Source organism: Pezoporus occidentalis, unplaced genomic scaffold (genome assembly GCF_034315485.1).
Source record: "Pezoporus occidentalis ecotype Australia unplaced genomic scaffold, CSIRO_AGI_Poc_V1 ctg59, whole genome shotgun sequence".
NCBI lineage: Eukaryota > Metazoa > Chordata > Aves > Psittaciformes > Psittacidae > Pezoporus > Pezoporus occidentalis.
Genome location: NW_026915932.1, coordinates 5006145 through 5022268, shown reverse-complemented (window position 1 = coordinate 5022268; position 16124 = coordinate 5006145). Strand labels below are relative to the sequence as shown.

The 16124-nt window shown below is 37.8% G+C and overlaps 1 protein-coding gene across 3 annotated transcripts in view; it reads right to left on the bottom strand.

Moving 5' to 3' along the window:
• The window catches only part of RASA2 (RAS p21 protein activator 2), a 50155-nt gene extending 34318 nt beyond the window's left edge, over positions 1–15837 (bottom strand). For 2 of the 3 annotated variants that reach the window (XM_062638961.1, XM_062638963.1), the window contains exons 1-4: positions 15630–15837; positions 9014–9119; positions 3521–3624; positions 2437–2531 (exon numbers count right to left, since the gene is read on the bottom strand). In XM_062638961.1, coding sequence (XP_062494945.1) covers positions 2437–2531; positions 3521–3624; positions 9014–9119; positions 15630–15690 — 366 coding nt within the window. In that variant the 5' untranslated portion in view covers positions 15691–15837. The remainder of the gene's footprint in view (positions 1–2436; positions 2532–3520; positions 3625–9013; positions 9120–15629) is intronic. The other variant, XM_062638962.1, reaches the window with a different exon arrangement.
• Positions 15838–16124: the final 287 nt, after the last annotated feature.

The following is a 16124-nucleotide window of genomic DNA, read 5'->3' as shown; positions in this document are numbered from 1 at the left end:
AAGTAAAACTTAGCTGACCTTGCACACATTTCTATAGCACCTACATTTTGACATAAAACTGCAATGTTTTTATTGTAAATCCCCTGGGGCAAGGGCTGTGTTTCTTTCTCTGTATGTCACATGGGAGGAGAAATCAAGTTTCTTTTATAAGGAAGTTTTAAACGTAACTATTTTGGGACGCCTGCCAAGTGTTTTGCAAACTGTTACTACATGGATTGGAACACAGATACATTAAGAAAGTATTTGTCAAGTAGAGAAACTCAATTACAAAAATAGATTTACAGGATAAAAACAGGATACTGAGAAGCATGCCAACAGCCTTACAAGGCAAAGTTCTTGAATGACAAATGAAAAGACATAAGTAGTATTTATTGTAATAGCTGACTTAACTACTTTTAGTAGTCAGACCTCATGAATGGCCTAAACAGCAACTTTTTGCTTTAAAAAAAAAACCAAAACAAATAAAACACAAATTGGGTGTTCTACACTGATCAGTAGGAGTAAAATAGCTATTTTACTGCTCTCGAAAAATATTTGTAGATGGAGTTTGTTCAAAATTCAGCACCATGCTGACTACAGTAACACGGCTCTAAGTAAGTATTTGCCTGACACATATGAAGAGTTTGAGGTACATTTCTGTTGTATTGTTTGTTGAGAGCAGTACGATTATTTCCAGAAGCGGCTGATCTGCAGATCTGTATCACAACTTTTGACATAAAATGCAACCAGGTTATAAACATGGTTGTACAGTCTGGTTTTTGTTAAAAGCATGAGGAGAAATCAGCCATTCTCATACACTTACAGCTTGGTATGGATTTTGTACAACTACAAGCCACAATATTCAATATGCACCTCTACCATCAATGTACTTGATATACAGGCTGTTCATTATACCAAAGGCAGCCTGTATAAAAACAAATCACCAGTACACAGAAAGTACAGTTTTCTTGAAACAAATGAAGATTTAAGAAAAATAAACAAACAAAAAACCAAAACCCAAACCAAGCAAACTGCAGTGTGTCCAGCATATAGTCAAAGAACACAAAATATGTATAGAAGCCATCCTCTTGCCTTGCACCCATTATAAAGTCTGGAAAATACTCATATGAAGGGAACTGGAGGAAAAAATGTCAATTATATGTATGGCATGATAAGGAGAAGAGCACATCTGAAAACTATTTTTTCCCCATGTTTTTTTCCCAAAACTATTACCTAGCTTTATAAACTCTTGTGCAGCTTTTCTGTGAAAAAGCCATCTATTTTCAGCTATGTCCACCAATAACCTTGGCAATCTCCTAGGAATACCTTTCAGTATGGTATGGTACATGAGACCAAACGTTGAAACCAACTTGATTTCAGCAACATCTGGCAGATGGGAAGTGGTCTCAGCTCTGCTGTTACAAATTTCATGGAAAAAAGGAAGCAGGACAGAGCAGAAACCTACCCAAACGCCCTAAGTCAAAGAAGACTAACATGAGGACCACACACCTTAGCAGAAAAAGTCATCTTTTAATGGAAGTGTCATGCAGGAGAGTGCCTTACACATGTCACAGCCATAGAAAAGTATCAGTAAGAGTTAACCTTCCACTGAGAGCTACAAGGCCATGGAATATAAAGAACTTATTTCTAATATGTAAGAAATAGCTGAATTCTATTAATGGAAGATTATAATTGAATTTTCAAGCATACTTGCATAGTATTATGACATAAAGTATCATTCAATACATTTTTATAACAGAAAAAAAAACATAGCAAGCATGACAATATTTAAGTCAAAGCAGGAACTGCACCTCAGTTTATATGTGGAATGGACTTTCTAGAATATTCAGAGAGTTTCTCAATAATATTGTATTCTGTTTTCTTCCTCAAACCAAAAAGAATACTGCAACTTCTAGAGCCATCTCACTTTTATGTATTATTGGAACAATCCTGTCAGAAGGACTTGAGCCACAGACCAAATTAAAACTCCCAAGTGCAAGTTATTTGATAATGAACACAGAAAGTATTTCAAAATGAAATGAGCACAAGTACCTCCATTTTTGGTGACCTTAAGCATTTTAAGTCATATAATCTGTCATTATTTCACATAACACCAAACTAACTAACAACTGCCAAAAGAGTCAGTAGTTTCCTAAATTATTCACCTGTCTCAAGTAAATAGCTCCTCTTGCAAAGATTTTAGACATCAAAATACTGTTATGTCATTTCCTCAACAGTTGCTTCAAGTCTTCTGCCAGTTTTAAGTATCATAAGGAACAATACAGCCAGTTTAGAAGTGTAGAATATGCATCATTCTCTAATCAAGCTGAAAAACACAACTGTCTCATGAGAATTACACAAATGCTAACATCTATCTGCTACAGCTCATGAGAAACTTCTACCTTTACACGCACTTCTCTAATTTTTTAAAATATAAATGTGCTATTTAATACTTACCTGAACTTCTGAATTAGAATCAACAGGTTGAAGCATAAACCAGTTCTCTTTTCCTGTGTATTTGCATAAATCTTCTTTTTTGATTGACACCTTTCCTAGGGGAGGGGAGAGATAAGCATAAACATCACATTCACCTGAATAGGACAAATATTTAAATGGATTTGAAGTCTGATTTTTTATTTTAAACTTTTTTAAGCTACTACTGCCACATGAAAAGCTTAAGAAACATGAAGCATAAGTAAAGCATAAAAATACTTTATATAGAGCCCAATTAAAGTAATTACCATGTGTTATTTGGACATCACTAATAACAGGATTAGGTAAAATAAAGAGCATGCTTGTAGCTGGAAATAACACAATGAAGATGTGAGAGAACAGTAATCCTGCTGAAGAATGTTTAAATAGAAAACTGGAAGTAGATGCCTTTTACGCTTCTGATTGCTATTTGGAAAGCTATCATTATACTAAATTATCTGGCATCCTGGTGCAAATTATTTCCTTCCTCAATTCAAGTAATATGAAGACGACTTCCACAGCAGACTGTTAGACTTTAACAGCAACAATATCCACACAGCAGCTGCAACAGACCCATTATGCTGGGGTGGGGGAGAAGAGGGGAAATCCACCTCCTGTAATTTTTCACTTAAGCTACGTAAGTTGCTGCAAAATGCTTTGAGAGAATAAGAGTAAAATCTATAAATAGAATTTCTCCACAATTGCAATTACTGTGGAATCATTCCACAATTTACTCTCTAAAGTCCTACAAGTAGTGACAATCATGCAAATATTCCACTGAAACAGAAGCAAAGGAAAAAAATATATATTTAAAAAAATGTATTGAGAGTATAATTTTAAGAATATAAAATGTCTGATTAGCCTAAAAAAATAAATATATTTCAGTATAATAAAACAAGGAAACAAAAAAATCCTGCTTTTCAAACTTTAAAGGAACATTTAGTTTAAGAGCACCATAAACTGCTTTGAAAAATGCATCGCTTCAATAACTGTATCCTTAATACTATAGATAATGATACTGAAAATAAGAAAATGTCACAAAATATGTTGGCACTATTCCAGAACTTACCTATACGCAGGTCTTTTTGTAAAACACTTTTATCATAAATGTAGAAGGACAACCACTGGAATGTTCTTGGAATCTCAAAGTAAAACTCTTCCCCAAAATATGGGCTGAAAAGAAAGACTGAAAGTTAAAATAGAAAAACACTTTATGCAATTTACACAGAAGACGAACATTAAAATGCTGCATTTTTGCTGCAATCCTAGACTCTGGCCTTCATCGGTATACTCTACCTATCATCAAAGGCATCCACAACCATTTCATTACAATAACATAAAATAGCACCACAAGTTAAAAGTTCCTGAGAATGCCTTACATATATTCAAAACAGAGGAAAAAAAGAATTAAAAAAAAAAAAATCAGAGCACATACAAAGAAAGTGCCATTTCCTCTGAAATTTCAGTTCTATTTTTCTGCCTTGAATTTTTTCTATTTGGTTCTCTACCACCCCAAATGACTTCCTGAGACTCTCACAAGTTTTGGGTTTCCTTTTCATTCAGTACATGATTAAGTTACTTTGAAACATGACTTATTAATTACTTCACTAACTGACATTTGTTTAGCTGTAACTTCTGTGTCAAATTTGATGCCAAAGATTCAGACCTGCAAAAAGAAGCATCAGGAACTATAAAACAGAAAAGTGGAAAAAATAAATATTAATCTCCATCTGCAAAGCCCTTTACATAAAAAAGACTCTGGATCTTTTTAGACCCCAAAATATGTCTATGTTAGACATATTTCACACAATAGGTTAGTATTTTCACTCAAGGAATTTATGTTTTCATTAAACTTAAGGAATACTTATTGATGTGATCATAGGCAATAGCCAGAATGCTGCATTTCAAACAAAGCCACTGTTATTTCTGTGACTGCAAGCTGTGAATTCTGAAAATCAAATGCATCCACAAAAAAATACACCAACACTGTTATTTTGGAACTACTGGATTCTTAAAGATTTACAATACTTTCAATGACAATGCGTTAACATCATCAGGAAAAGGTGTTCAGCTTCACAAAACTAATTTTAACCTCCACTTTCTTTCTACAGAAAAGTATTGTGATGACAGTTCTACCAAACCCAGACACAGATTTGGGGCTTAGGTTTGGGGTTTTTTTTTTTTTTCTTTCCCAGTAAATTCCCTTTCTGACACTGTATTGTTATAATACTTTATTAAACTAATACAAACATGCTTACGTTTGGAACAATCAGTTCATATTACTGCCTACCTAAACGGATATCGGGACAAATAAGATATCATTCCTAATCTTTTCCCTCCAAACAGTTACAGAAAAAGCACCAAATGCTTAAGGACCAATGGTATTAAGTTAAAAATAAGGGAGGAGCTGATAACTAGCTTTAAAAGTGGGCAAGGACACAGGTGAAAAATCTGTTATTCCAAATTTCTGGAACTGATACTGAGAAACAGGAAGTTTAAACTGCAGGAATTCGTTATGAGGAATTTCACAAGTGAAATTGTTCCTTTGTTCAAACAGACCTTTTACCTTAGGTTTCAAAGCAGACAAATCAGCTTTTGCACTACACCGTGAAATAGTTCAAGAATTCTCAGATGAAAAATTTGTTTTTTCAGCTCCTTGCTTTTTTTTTAATTATTTCAAAGCTGACAAATTCAGCTTTGATTTCGAGAGCTGCGTTCTTGCCAGCATCAGTGCTAAAGGTATAAATTCATGAGCGCTACCTTTAGCAGCACTGCAACCCTAAGCAGCCTTAATTTCCTTATTACCTCTGCCACTCATTTTAATTGTACTGACACAACAACTTGGACCAAAAAAGATGAAACAAAGGATTATTTTAAACTTAGGTCAATTCCGTGATATGGATCCTCTAATAGCTACAGTATTTGTTGCACCAGTGTAAACGGATACTACAGCAAAAAGAGTGAACTGTGGGTGAACTTACTGGCACTGGTATCAAGGAGATACTGCTACTAATTCAGCCTGTCAGACATCCTAAGAAGAACACTAGGCTACAACGTACATCAGCAATTGTGTATTGCTCAGTGTTAAGTCCCTATTCTTGTTGTATCTATGTAACTGTTTATCTTATTATAATCAGATATATAGTCTGGGTTGGAGACTACTAGCAGAGACTTCCAAAAACCTATTTAGCAGCTAGATCTACTGCTGAAGTGAGCTACTTTCACCACTATATTCCCACCCCGCCCCCCCCCCCCCCCCCCCCGAAAGAGTGATCGGCCACTAGCAATCATTTTAACCTCAACATCACACGAAGTCTCAGATTTGGCAACAAGGAGCAGGTCAGTAGCACAAGTATAACCAGAATATAATGCATTGCTTTATTCACATTGACACGTTTTTCCTTATCTAGATTAACACCACTGCCTTATGAATCAGTTGTTGATTATTCTTTAGCAAATACCAGGCAGAGATAAAATTTAAGGTGGAAAATACAAACAATTTATAAGAAAATTTTAAGGTGGATACAGAACTGGATGAAGGGGTACAATATGTTATACCAACGAGGAATAATTAAAATGGAGAACTTATTCAACCTGTTCCTCAGGGATTCAGTTAGTTTAGTACCTTCATTTGTGACTTTGATGTAAGAATTTTAAAGACTGACGGATACAAAATTAGAAGATAGTGCTAATTCAAAGGAAAACCAGATTGTCATTCAGGAAGAACTGGATTACAGTAATACAGGAGATTAAATTTAAATGTGTGACACACTGTTCTTCCTTTCCTTGTTAAACTGGCACTTCTATAACAGAAACTGAACAATGACCCTAGATCTGTCATTTGATAAATGCAACAGTTACATCAACAAAAGAAGTTTGCTATGACCTTTCTTTCACACAAAGTCATTTGGAAAAAAAAAAAAGAAAAAAAGAAAAGAAACTGAATTTAGTTATAATAATAATAATAATAATAAATGAAACACACACACCACAACCCCTCCCCAGTTCCTCATATCTGACCATGGAAATTTCAGGAGCCTCACAGCTGTTCTTTAAATTTTCCAAGGGTGAAAAAAAAATTTCTTTCTTCAGAACCCACAGAAATCCCACACTGTGTCAGGAAATATTTATTGAGCCATTAGTCAAAATATCCTTCTTTCACTTCAGTATTGATTCATGTTTTTCAAACTTCGAAAAGACATTTGCTTCGCATCCGCACTGAAATAGTCACAGTGCTGGCAGAAGCCAAATCCTACTTGCACATTTTAAAAATTCATTTCTTCATTAATTTTAAGTCACTGTAGACAAACACTATTTTAATTCTAGTGATAGTTACTTCCACAGATGTTTATCTAATGGATATTCATAGGATACAACTTAGATTACAGCTAGTATAAATTTGCAACCCAGAATGCACTGACAAAACCAGACTGTGATTATGTGTGTAAGAAAATGTAAGCAAATAATATAAGACAAAACAAATTCAAAGTTGTATTTATGACTAAAATTATACTGTACTGTATCTTGCTGAAAAGCAATTTACCAAGTTCTCAAACTAATAAGAGATTATAGCTTTCATCTTCCCTTCCAGTACCTGTAGGTTAGTACAGTATTCCAGTTGAACACATTAATAAGCAACAAGATGGTATAATTAAGTTTCTGGAACAAGTGCCAGCCTTCATAACTGCATACACACTAGTAATCAAATGTAAGCACCCAATCTGGTTGCTGCTAATAGAGGATAACTTGTTTTATTACATTTCATTTCATCAGTTTGTATGGAACCCTATGCATGCTGTGAATCTAACTTAATGGAGACATAATTCAGACGATGGAGCTCCCTATGCAGTGAGTGGAGACAGCAAGGCATCTACAAGCAAGGAGTGATCCAGAACACTGACTTCTGACTCCTAATAAAATGTTTTCAACTTAGAAATATTAATTTCATACCACCTGAAAAATTTTCTATTTGAGGCTGACGTATGTGTGTCACTTGAGGCATCCCCCCCAAAACTGCTGGGTTTTTTATAGTGAAATTTTTCTTCCTCTGTAAAGTATTAATGGCATTGTTTTCATTTAATTAAATTTCAGTTAAAACTTAGGTACTATTTTTAAATGTTTTGATGTCAAATCAAATATCAATGTTATGATATCAAATGTTTTACTATGCAATTGATACTTCTATTATCAGGTGATTGAAGTATACAACTCTTAAACAGAACATAATAATGTCTGCATAAACACAGAATAAACATTAAATGTAACAGGTATTGCTTCCAAGCACAGTAGTAACTTTTAGGGTTTCAATTATTAACATGTCAAAAAAATGATGGCAAAGTCCTTTTTAAATGATACACTGGGCTCCCTTATACCCATCCAACTACTGTCTACTCAAAGGGGAAATGTTAAGTATCTGCTTTATCAATACAGTCTTTTTAACATTTTTCTCTGAAGGATTACTCAGTTGATTACCAAAACAAACTCAATCTTAACTGCAGCCAGTTAGATTTTTGCATCTGATTTTTGCATTAGATTTTTGGATCTGACTACAGCAATTACAAATTGGGAGTATGAGCAAGTAGCTGCTCCTGATTGCATGTACATGGTGCTTGCTTTTCATACAGAAGCCTAAGAAGGCATCTAAAACAACGTTCTGAAAAAGAAAAATTCCCTATTTGAATGTGCTACATGAGCAGTATGCTGCTCCTCACCTGGAAACATCTAGTGAGACAGCTCAAAGAACAAACACTAAGAAAACCCCTGGAAACGAAAACTTTTTAAGAGTTTGAACAGGCTTTCTGGATTTAAAGAGGAAGGTTTAATGTCTCTTCCCAATAACTGAAACTGTCACTCGGATATTCTGAACAATGCAGTTACAACAATGTTTCAGCGTGGGTCACCAGTGAACTGAAGAATTCTGAGACATGAAACCACACACTGCAGCTATGTTATGACTTCTTTGACCACTTGTAAGGCTGTAAGATAGCAGCAGAACCTACAGCTAAGTGCAGCTCAGGAAGACAAAGCAAGCCATTCTGTGTCAGTACTGGTTACAGTTCCCAAAACAAGAATTTCAGGAGAGAATGAGGCCTATTCAGAGGGAAATCCCACAGCACACACAACTGTAATACATGGAAAAGATCTGGTTCCTTTATTCTAGAAACAGGTTTTACAAGACAGACACTAGAAGCAGAATTCCACCAATGTAGACCAAGTGCATGTCAGAAGTAGGAAATGGCATGAAGAGCAACCAAGTATCTTTCCCTTGAAAACAACTTGGCAAGAAAAAGAATGTTACACTGCTCAGTAGAACAGAATATATCAATAGTGAAATAAGCATGCTTCATTTTATAAGCACTGTACTACTCACAAGCCTCAGTTTTGTCTCCTTTCAACTACTGTCATGATTTACACTTGCTGTAACGTTGCTGAGTAGTTGCCACAAGTCAGCTCTCATTCTTTTGTGATACAAGCAAAAGCTCATGCATGTTGATACATATCTTAATTTTATTTTGAACTGAGGCAGCCTTGCTTATCATCTCCATTTAGAAGTTAAGCTTACCTTAAAGATTTTTCAACTACTTGTGTACGGAAAACTTCTTCTTGGTCCAAGTTTATGGTACAGAAAAAGTCTCTCATTTTGTTGGGTACCAAGTGTTTGGCGTCATCTGTAAATAAAAAATTTACTGTAAATATTTTGGGGAGGGGGGAACCCACACAGTATTAGCCACAAGAATTTTACAGTGTGTCCAAAATTAACTTTCCCATTCAATTAGCATGCATTTCCACATTAACTTTCAATTCCTAAGATCCAACAGCGTACAGAAATTGCTACACCCAACCTCACGTGGAAGGAGAGTAGACAGGAAGAGGACAGCACACTGACTCATGAACACCACTTCCTGCAGCACCTGCACTTTCCCTTGAGAGGTCTCATCTGGGCTTGACCCTGTGTAGCTTGCTAAATCCAAGAAGCTCGCAGCCTGAGGTAATACGGCATTAGGTCATAATACCAAGACATGATCTAGCTAAGCTATTGTTCACTTGGTATTTTCTCTGCAAATACTTTAGCTAAAGGAAGCTGATTAATAAGAACTTACCCATAAAGTCTTTATTGCATAGTAGGAAGAGGGGAAAAAAAAAATTTAAAAAAAAAATCACCCACTGACTAAATGCAACATGGATAAGAAGTGGAAAAGGAAGTTTCTAATGAGACAGGATGACTGTCAACACAGGAGTACAAAGATCTGCTGGGTATTGGGTCTAGACCACTGTAATAACACACATCAGATATCAGGCAGCCCTTTCCGGAAATGGTTACTTCTGTGTAGATACAGCAAAAAACAGTTCCCAGTGCTCAAATTGAAAAGGTCTTCCAAAACCTGAATGCCACAGACACCTGTATTTATTTATGGCAACACTGTCCTTCAGCCTAAACAGTTAGTCGTGTGTCCATCCCCTGTCCCCCACCTCTGGGTGTTTCCTTCCCCTATGAATTTCTCTTGAGAGCAGATAGACCCTCTTCACCTTTTATTCTGCTAAAAGAAACAAGGCAAGCTTTTTCTGGCACTCTCTCATGAGAGGATCCTAATCACTGAGTAGTCACTCTCTGCCCCTGTTGCACTTTGTTATCTTAAACACAGGCAATCAGAATTGTATTATCTATTAGGTCTTAACCAGGGCCCTTTACAGTAGCATTCATTATTACTTGTTAGTAGAAATACCTTTCCCAATGAAATGGGAATCTAAACTTTACATAAGGTATTAGAAGTAACAGGATGAAGACTACATCAAAGTATTGAGTTTTAATTACTTACCATGTCTGAATAATGTATCGCCTCAACTTTCAAAGACCACAGCCTGAAACTAGATGCGAAGCATCATACACAAGATTCTTTTTTAAAAATTGCCAATACGAAGAACTGACTGAGGAATAAGCTTTATTGTCTGTTCTGTTAACATGTAAAACCAGAACTTTGTTTTCTCCCCCTCTGGCAAATAGATTATTACAGCCTTGAAAGTTAAATAAGTAATATCTGGTATGGGAAAGGCTACCATAATGGTATCAGAGCTGCAAGTGTGACAGTTTAACAGGAAGAGAGACTGAACTTCATGCATAATGTTTTCCAGGTCAGGGATACATACAGTGATGGAAAGCGTGAACAGACTCTTCAGTAACTTCCACAGTTAAAACTTGTGCTCTCAGAAGCATCAATGAGCTTTTCATCAACTTGGGTGTGGGAGAGGAGGAAGTACACATATTACTTCTTAAATACCACACTTAATGTTGACAGACTGAGAGTCATGAACAGAACCAGTTTTTAATGCCACTAGACTCCAAAAAGAGACTAAACTCAAAGTTCCCTTAAATGAGATACTGCAGAAGAACCAAGAACAGCATCAATGACTGAGCACTGCCTTAAGAAAAAAAATTATAAAAAGGCAGCTATTTTAATAAAACCTATGAAAGAAAATACAAAAATAAATTCATGAAAGAGGCTAGTAACCCTCAGAGAGCTTCTGATATACTGTAGTTTGTATTTAACAAGCATGAACTGTAGGTCAGTTGTTCCTGATAAGAATCCTTATTTTTAGCTAATACTCTGTAGCTTCACCATCCTATTTTTTACATAAAATATTCAAGATACAACATTACGTAGTTGGCACTGTAAAGTGGACTTTGAAAGGAAATTATAATTATGGTCATTTCATGTTTTCTTAAGAGTAAAAATTAAATATTCCTACATAATTCACAATTTTGAAGTCTACTACACTGAAATCCTACAGTATTAAAAGAAACTTTCCACCCAAAGAAATAGTAAAAAAATAGAAGTTTTGGTTTCCTAATCAGATAAAAACCTTTATTTTGTAGCCCAAGTGTTTAAGGCACAGACAAATTTATTGACGTTTTTGAGAGTTGGGGGGGATGATTCCCAAAGTTGTGTTAAAAATAACCTCAGGGCACTTATCAGGTGAAGTACAGATCATGAGATTTAACATCCTTTCAAACACCTCTTGATACCTGTGATTGTGGGACTTTTCAGCCATACACTGCTCCAACTCTTTCAAGATTATTTCCTTAAAAATTAAAAAAAGGGGCAGGAAGCAACTCCCAGATATAACTTACAAGTCTTTGGTTACACTTTGGTTACTTTTTCTCAAAAAACTATGGCTACAATGCCCACACAAAAATGAAGTATGAACACAAGGTATCTGCTGGAATGTTTAGATTTTCAGTGCATTTATCAAGTATGCAATTCTGAAGACGTTTCACTGCCCAAAGGATGCAAAGGAAAAAGGTAAGAAGTACGAGAAACATATTAGAAAATGTATACCAGTGTTTTCCAAGGGTTTGTTTAGAAAGTGTAGGTAGTATGACCTATAAAGCAAATAATACTATTTTGGGGAGAAATTAAACCAATTTCAGATCTAACTGTGGACCTATATTTCAAGCCTCTTCACAGTGGCTGTCATTTAAAACCATACAGTGTAATGCCCAAACCTGCAGTTCAAATGGCGAAATGTGCAAGTGATGAAACAGCAGCAATAAAAGATTTATCTATTATGTACTGACCATATAAATTCACCATTTTCTGTCATGGGACTAACTTAAACCAGAAATTATTTTCACATGACATGTGTAGTAGCCTAATTCATCAGGGAACCCTGAAACGCATCACTAAACAAACATTAACCTTTTTATTTTTTAAAGACAGAAGTTTACAATTGCTGTTAGTTACTTGACTTTTAAGCTTTCTTTATTGCCACTCAGCTACTCAGGGAAAACAGAAAAAAAAAATCTAATTAAAAAAAAAACAAACCTTCACTTTGGCCAATGATATGTATATGTTTGGATTTTAAAATATTTAGAAAATATTGTTTAGGTTCTCTATGCATATCCTCACTTCAAAACAAGGTTAGATCAAACCTGAGCAAAAGGGAAAAGCTCAGTGCTAAAAATCTCAAGTGTTACAGCAACAGGAATTTAGCTGTACAACATCTATTAAATTCAAACTCTCCAAATTAAATATTATAACAGAGCTGTTATAAACAGCAATGGAGCAACCTACCAAATTCAACAGCTCTGTAAAATTCCCTTGCCTGCACAGCATCTGTTAAATGTAGATACCACATAAAAACATCAAGTTCAAGCTTGTTCACTGTTAAACAGTGCATAAGCTAAAAGCAGGTGGTGGGATAGAGAAATACTATTCACAATATGCTCTGTCAAGTCAAAGTGCACAATTAGCGTACATCCTCTGATAGGTACCCAGAACAAAGAAATTTAGAAGATGTTTATGCACACAAAGTATTAACTTCACAGGACTAAACATTATACAGCAACAATTAAAGCCACTCCAGGAATGCAGCATAATCAGAACCAAGCAGCATTAACAACTCAGTGCAAGAAGTGTGGAAAGGAACACATCCTGAATTTTGCCAAATGAGTTCTAGGACACAAGAGAGACATTTTCAAAGTGCTCCACTAAAACAAGTTTCAGTTAACACACCAAAAATCAAAGCAATTAACATCACCTAAAACTGTACTACTGGATATCATGAAATGATAATTACACAGTTTAAAGAGCTACACTATAACCTATGCCTAAAACTACGTGATATTCACGTACCTTTGTAAAGTGCTTCTGTCATTACTATGATGCAAAATACAGAGCCACCTATACAAGACAGCTGTTACTAATTACAGACAGACCTTCAGTGGAAAGCAGTGGAAACCTGCTAAAGTGTAATACTGCATTTAAATTTAAATTTTAAATTTTAAAATTTAATTTTTTTTTTAAATAGAATTATACGGTCTTAAACTGTTAAGACTAGTTCACCTTACCTCTTGCTTGAAAATCGGATGCAGGAGACTGGCTGCAAACACTCATACCTCACAAAACAGAGTGCCATGGATTACAAAGATGTCCCTGCTCTGTTTTTTCACCACCTTTAAATATATGCCTCAATTCTGTATCTGTTGTGATGATCTGTATAATATCGCTAACTTTAGATTATACCATCTATTTGTGTATTGTAAAAAAACAGTATAAAAAAGAACTCGCTGCAGATGGTGTCGTAGAATTACAGAACTGACATTACTTAGTTAAAACTACCACACTGTCATGCAACATATACAAAATTGTCAGTGTCCAAAGTCTTGTAATAGTTTAAATGGAAGCAAAGCTTTGGCACCAAAATGTATTCCCTCTTTTAAGATACATGTTACAAGGAATTCTTACAGACTATGAACATCAACTTTCCAAAATGAGGTCTGTTACTGTCACTCCTTCCAGATCTAGAGGGATTACATTATTAAATTCATTTATATTGCTCATTCACAGTGCTTTCTCCTAAAAAAATGCTTTAGTAAAATAATAGCAAGAAGCGAAACTTAAAACAGTATTAGCTGTGCAAAGAAGCCAAAAGAGCATCTAGGGATTGGAGGGTTCACAAACTTCCACAGCATATTTAACTTGCATCTTTTTTTTGTAAACAGTGTTATTGTTTTGTTAGAAGAAACAAATAGGTTTACAAAGCGATTTTCACACTGTTTCAAGACACATCTTTTATTGCAGCTATTACTTCCACTCAATTTCCAAACAGGCTCCTGCAGTTCTTACAGGTCCATCTTTGGCAACCAACCTTTTATGTATTCCCTAGGAATTACTTTTGCAGGTAACCAAATATTTGAAGTTATGATACAACTTCAGACTCAATGCAGACCACTTAAACGGGACAATAAAACTATTTTCTACTTAAGTCTCGAGACATTTTGGATTGTTTTTTAATGTTTAATGGAAAACTTTTATCAGGTTCAAGTACGACAAAATGCAGAACTTCTGGAAAGCTGTGTTGTCCAGTGTTGAAAAAAAAACAACAAGCAAACAAAAAAAAACACCTTCTGATAAAAGGAAGCAGAATGGCGTCAAATAAATCAGTTTCAGGAATTAATGCCTCAGCCCCAAAACTAACTGTATCCCTTTTAACGGTAAGCTGACATACTATTTCTGTGATAATTGCTAACAACACAAGATCTCCGTATGCTTAGCCTTGTGTACTCAGCCAGCAATAACTCTACGGCTATGGAGAGAGAGCACCTCCAGCTATACCTTATGTCTCCTGTTCTCATGACCTAGTCTTCTATTTACTGAAGACATATTCAAGTCTATACTGCATGATGATGTTTAAGTGAACGTGATTCCATTCCTCCACCAAACCTTCATCAGATTTTCACAACCGGTTCTTAATCACAGCACCATGCCCAATTCAAGATGCCTCACTTCATTCTCAAAAAAGTCGATCGGCTGTGTGAGAAAGGAAATATATGGGTTGCATCTGAATTGTATGAATGTATTTCGATACCCCTTCAGGAAGCCACTGCACATCCTGTTTCTCCTACTCGCTTTGAAGTCCTCCCGAGCTGAGCCGCACCACGCTATCTGTTTTCCTCCCCGGCCTCTCCTCCCCAGCTCATCCTTCGGTTTCCCACGTTACTGAACGCATAGGCATTTTTAGTCAGCACTTCCTAACCACCAAAATAAAGTCATCAGCCTCTCTCTCACTCGCACACACGCTACACAAAGAAACAGAAGCATTAATGACCGTTTCCAGAACAGCCCTCTACCACCAACTTCCTGCACATCAATAATTTTGCAATTTCTGCTTGACAAACACACTCCGAGGCCCGAGGTTCGGGCGGGAGGGGGCATTTCTGCTCGCTCAAGGAAAACCTCGGAGCAACGGATGCTTCCCGGCCACTCCGGGGCTCCAACGGCCCCGCCACATCCCTTCATCCCTCCCTCATCCCTGCTCCACACCTCCCTCCCGCCCGCCCGGTGCGGCGCCGCGCAGACCCCGGCCCGGCCCCTCTAGCACGTGCCGGCCGCGCCCGCCACAAAGCCCCATCCCGGCGCCGCCAGAGCGCGGCCGGGGCCTCCGCGAGGTTCCTTCTCCTCATCGTCTGGCCCGAGGAGCACCGCCGTGAGGAGCTACCGCCCCCTCCGCGCCCCCAGGGCCTCAGGCGCCCGCCTCACCGCAGGAAGGGAGAGGGAGCGGCGGCGGCCCGCGCCGCGGAGCCACAGCAGGAGCGGGCATCTGAGCGCGGCAGCCCCTAGCGCTTGCCCAGCCCAGCCCAACTCTAACACAGCCAGCCCCGGCCGCGGCACCGCACTTACAGATCTTCCCTCGAAGATTCTGCAGCACCCGCACCTCGTCGCCGCCGTCCCCGGCCGCCATCGCGCCAGTGCCGCCGCCTGCGCAGTACAACGCGCCGCGGGGGGAAGGGAACGGCTTGGCCCCGCCACACGCCCGGGAGCCACCCCGCGCTGCCGCTCCGCCCCCGCCGGCCGCCGCCCTCGGGGGGCACCACAGCACCGGAGCGGGGCGCGGGGCGCTGGTGCGCATGCGCAGTGGCGCCCGGCTGCCAGCAGGCCTTTGCGCTGCCGTTCCTTCCTTGCCGTGGCGGCGTTCTGAGGCCAGCCTCGGCGGGGCTGAGGGGTGTTGGTGTTCCGTCACCGGTTCACTGCGTTCCTAGTGCGCTCGGCCGCTTCCGCAGCTAACCCTGACTGCCCTGTTCTGTATGAGCCTTTTGCAGGGTAGAAGGGCTCTGGCTGCGGGGCACGACAAAAGCTTGTATTTACCCTATTCATTGCATTAAACGGCTGAAATGA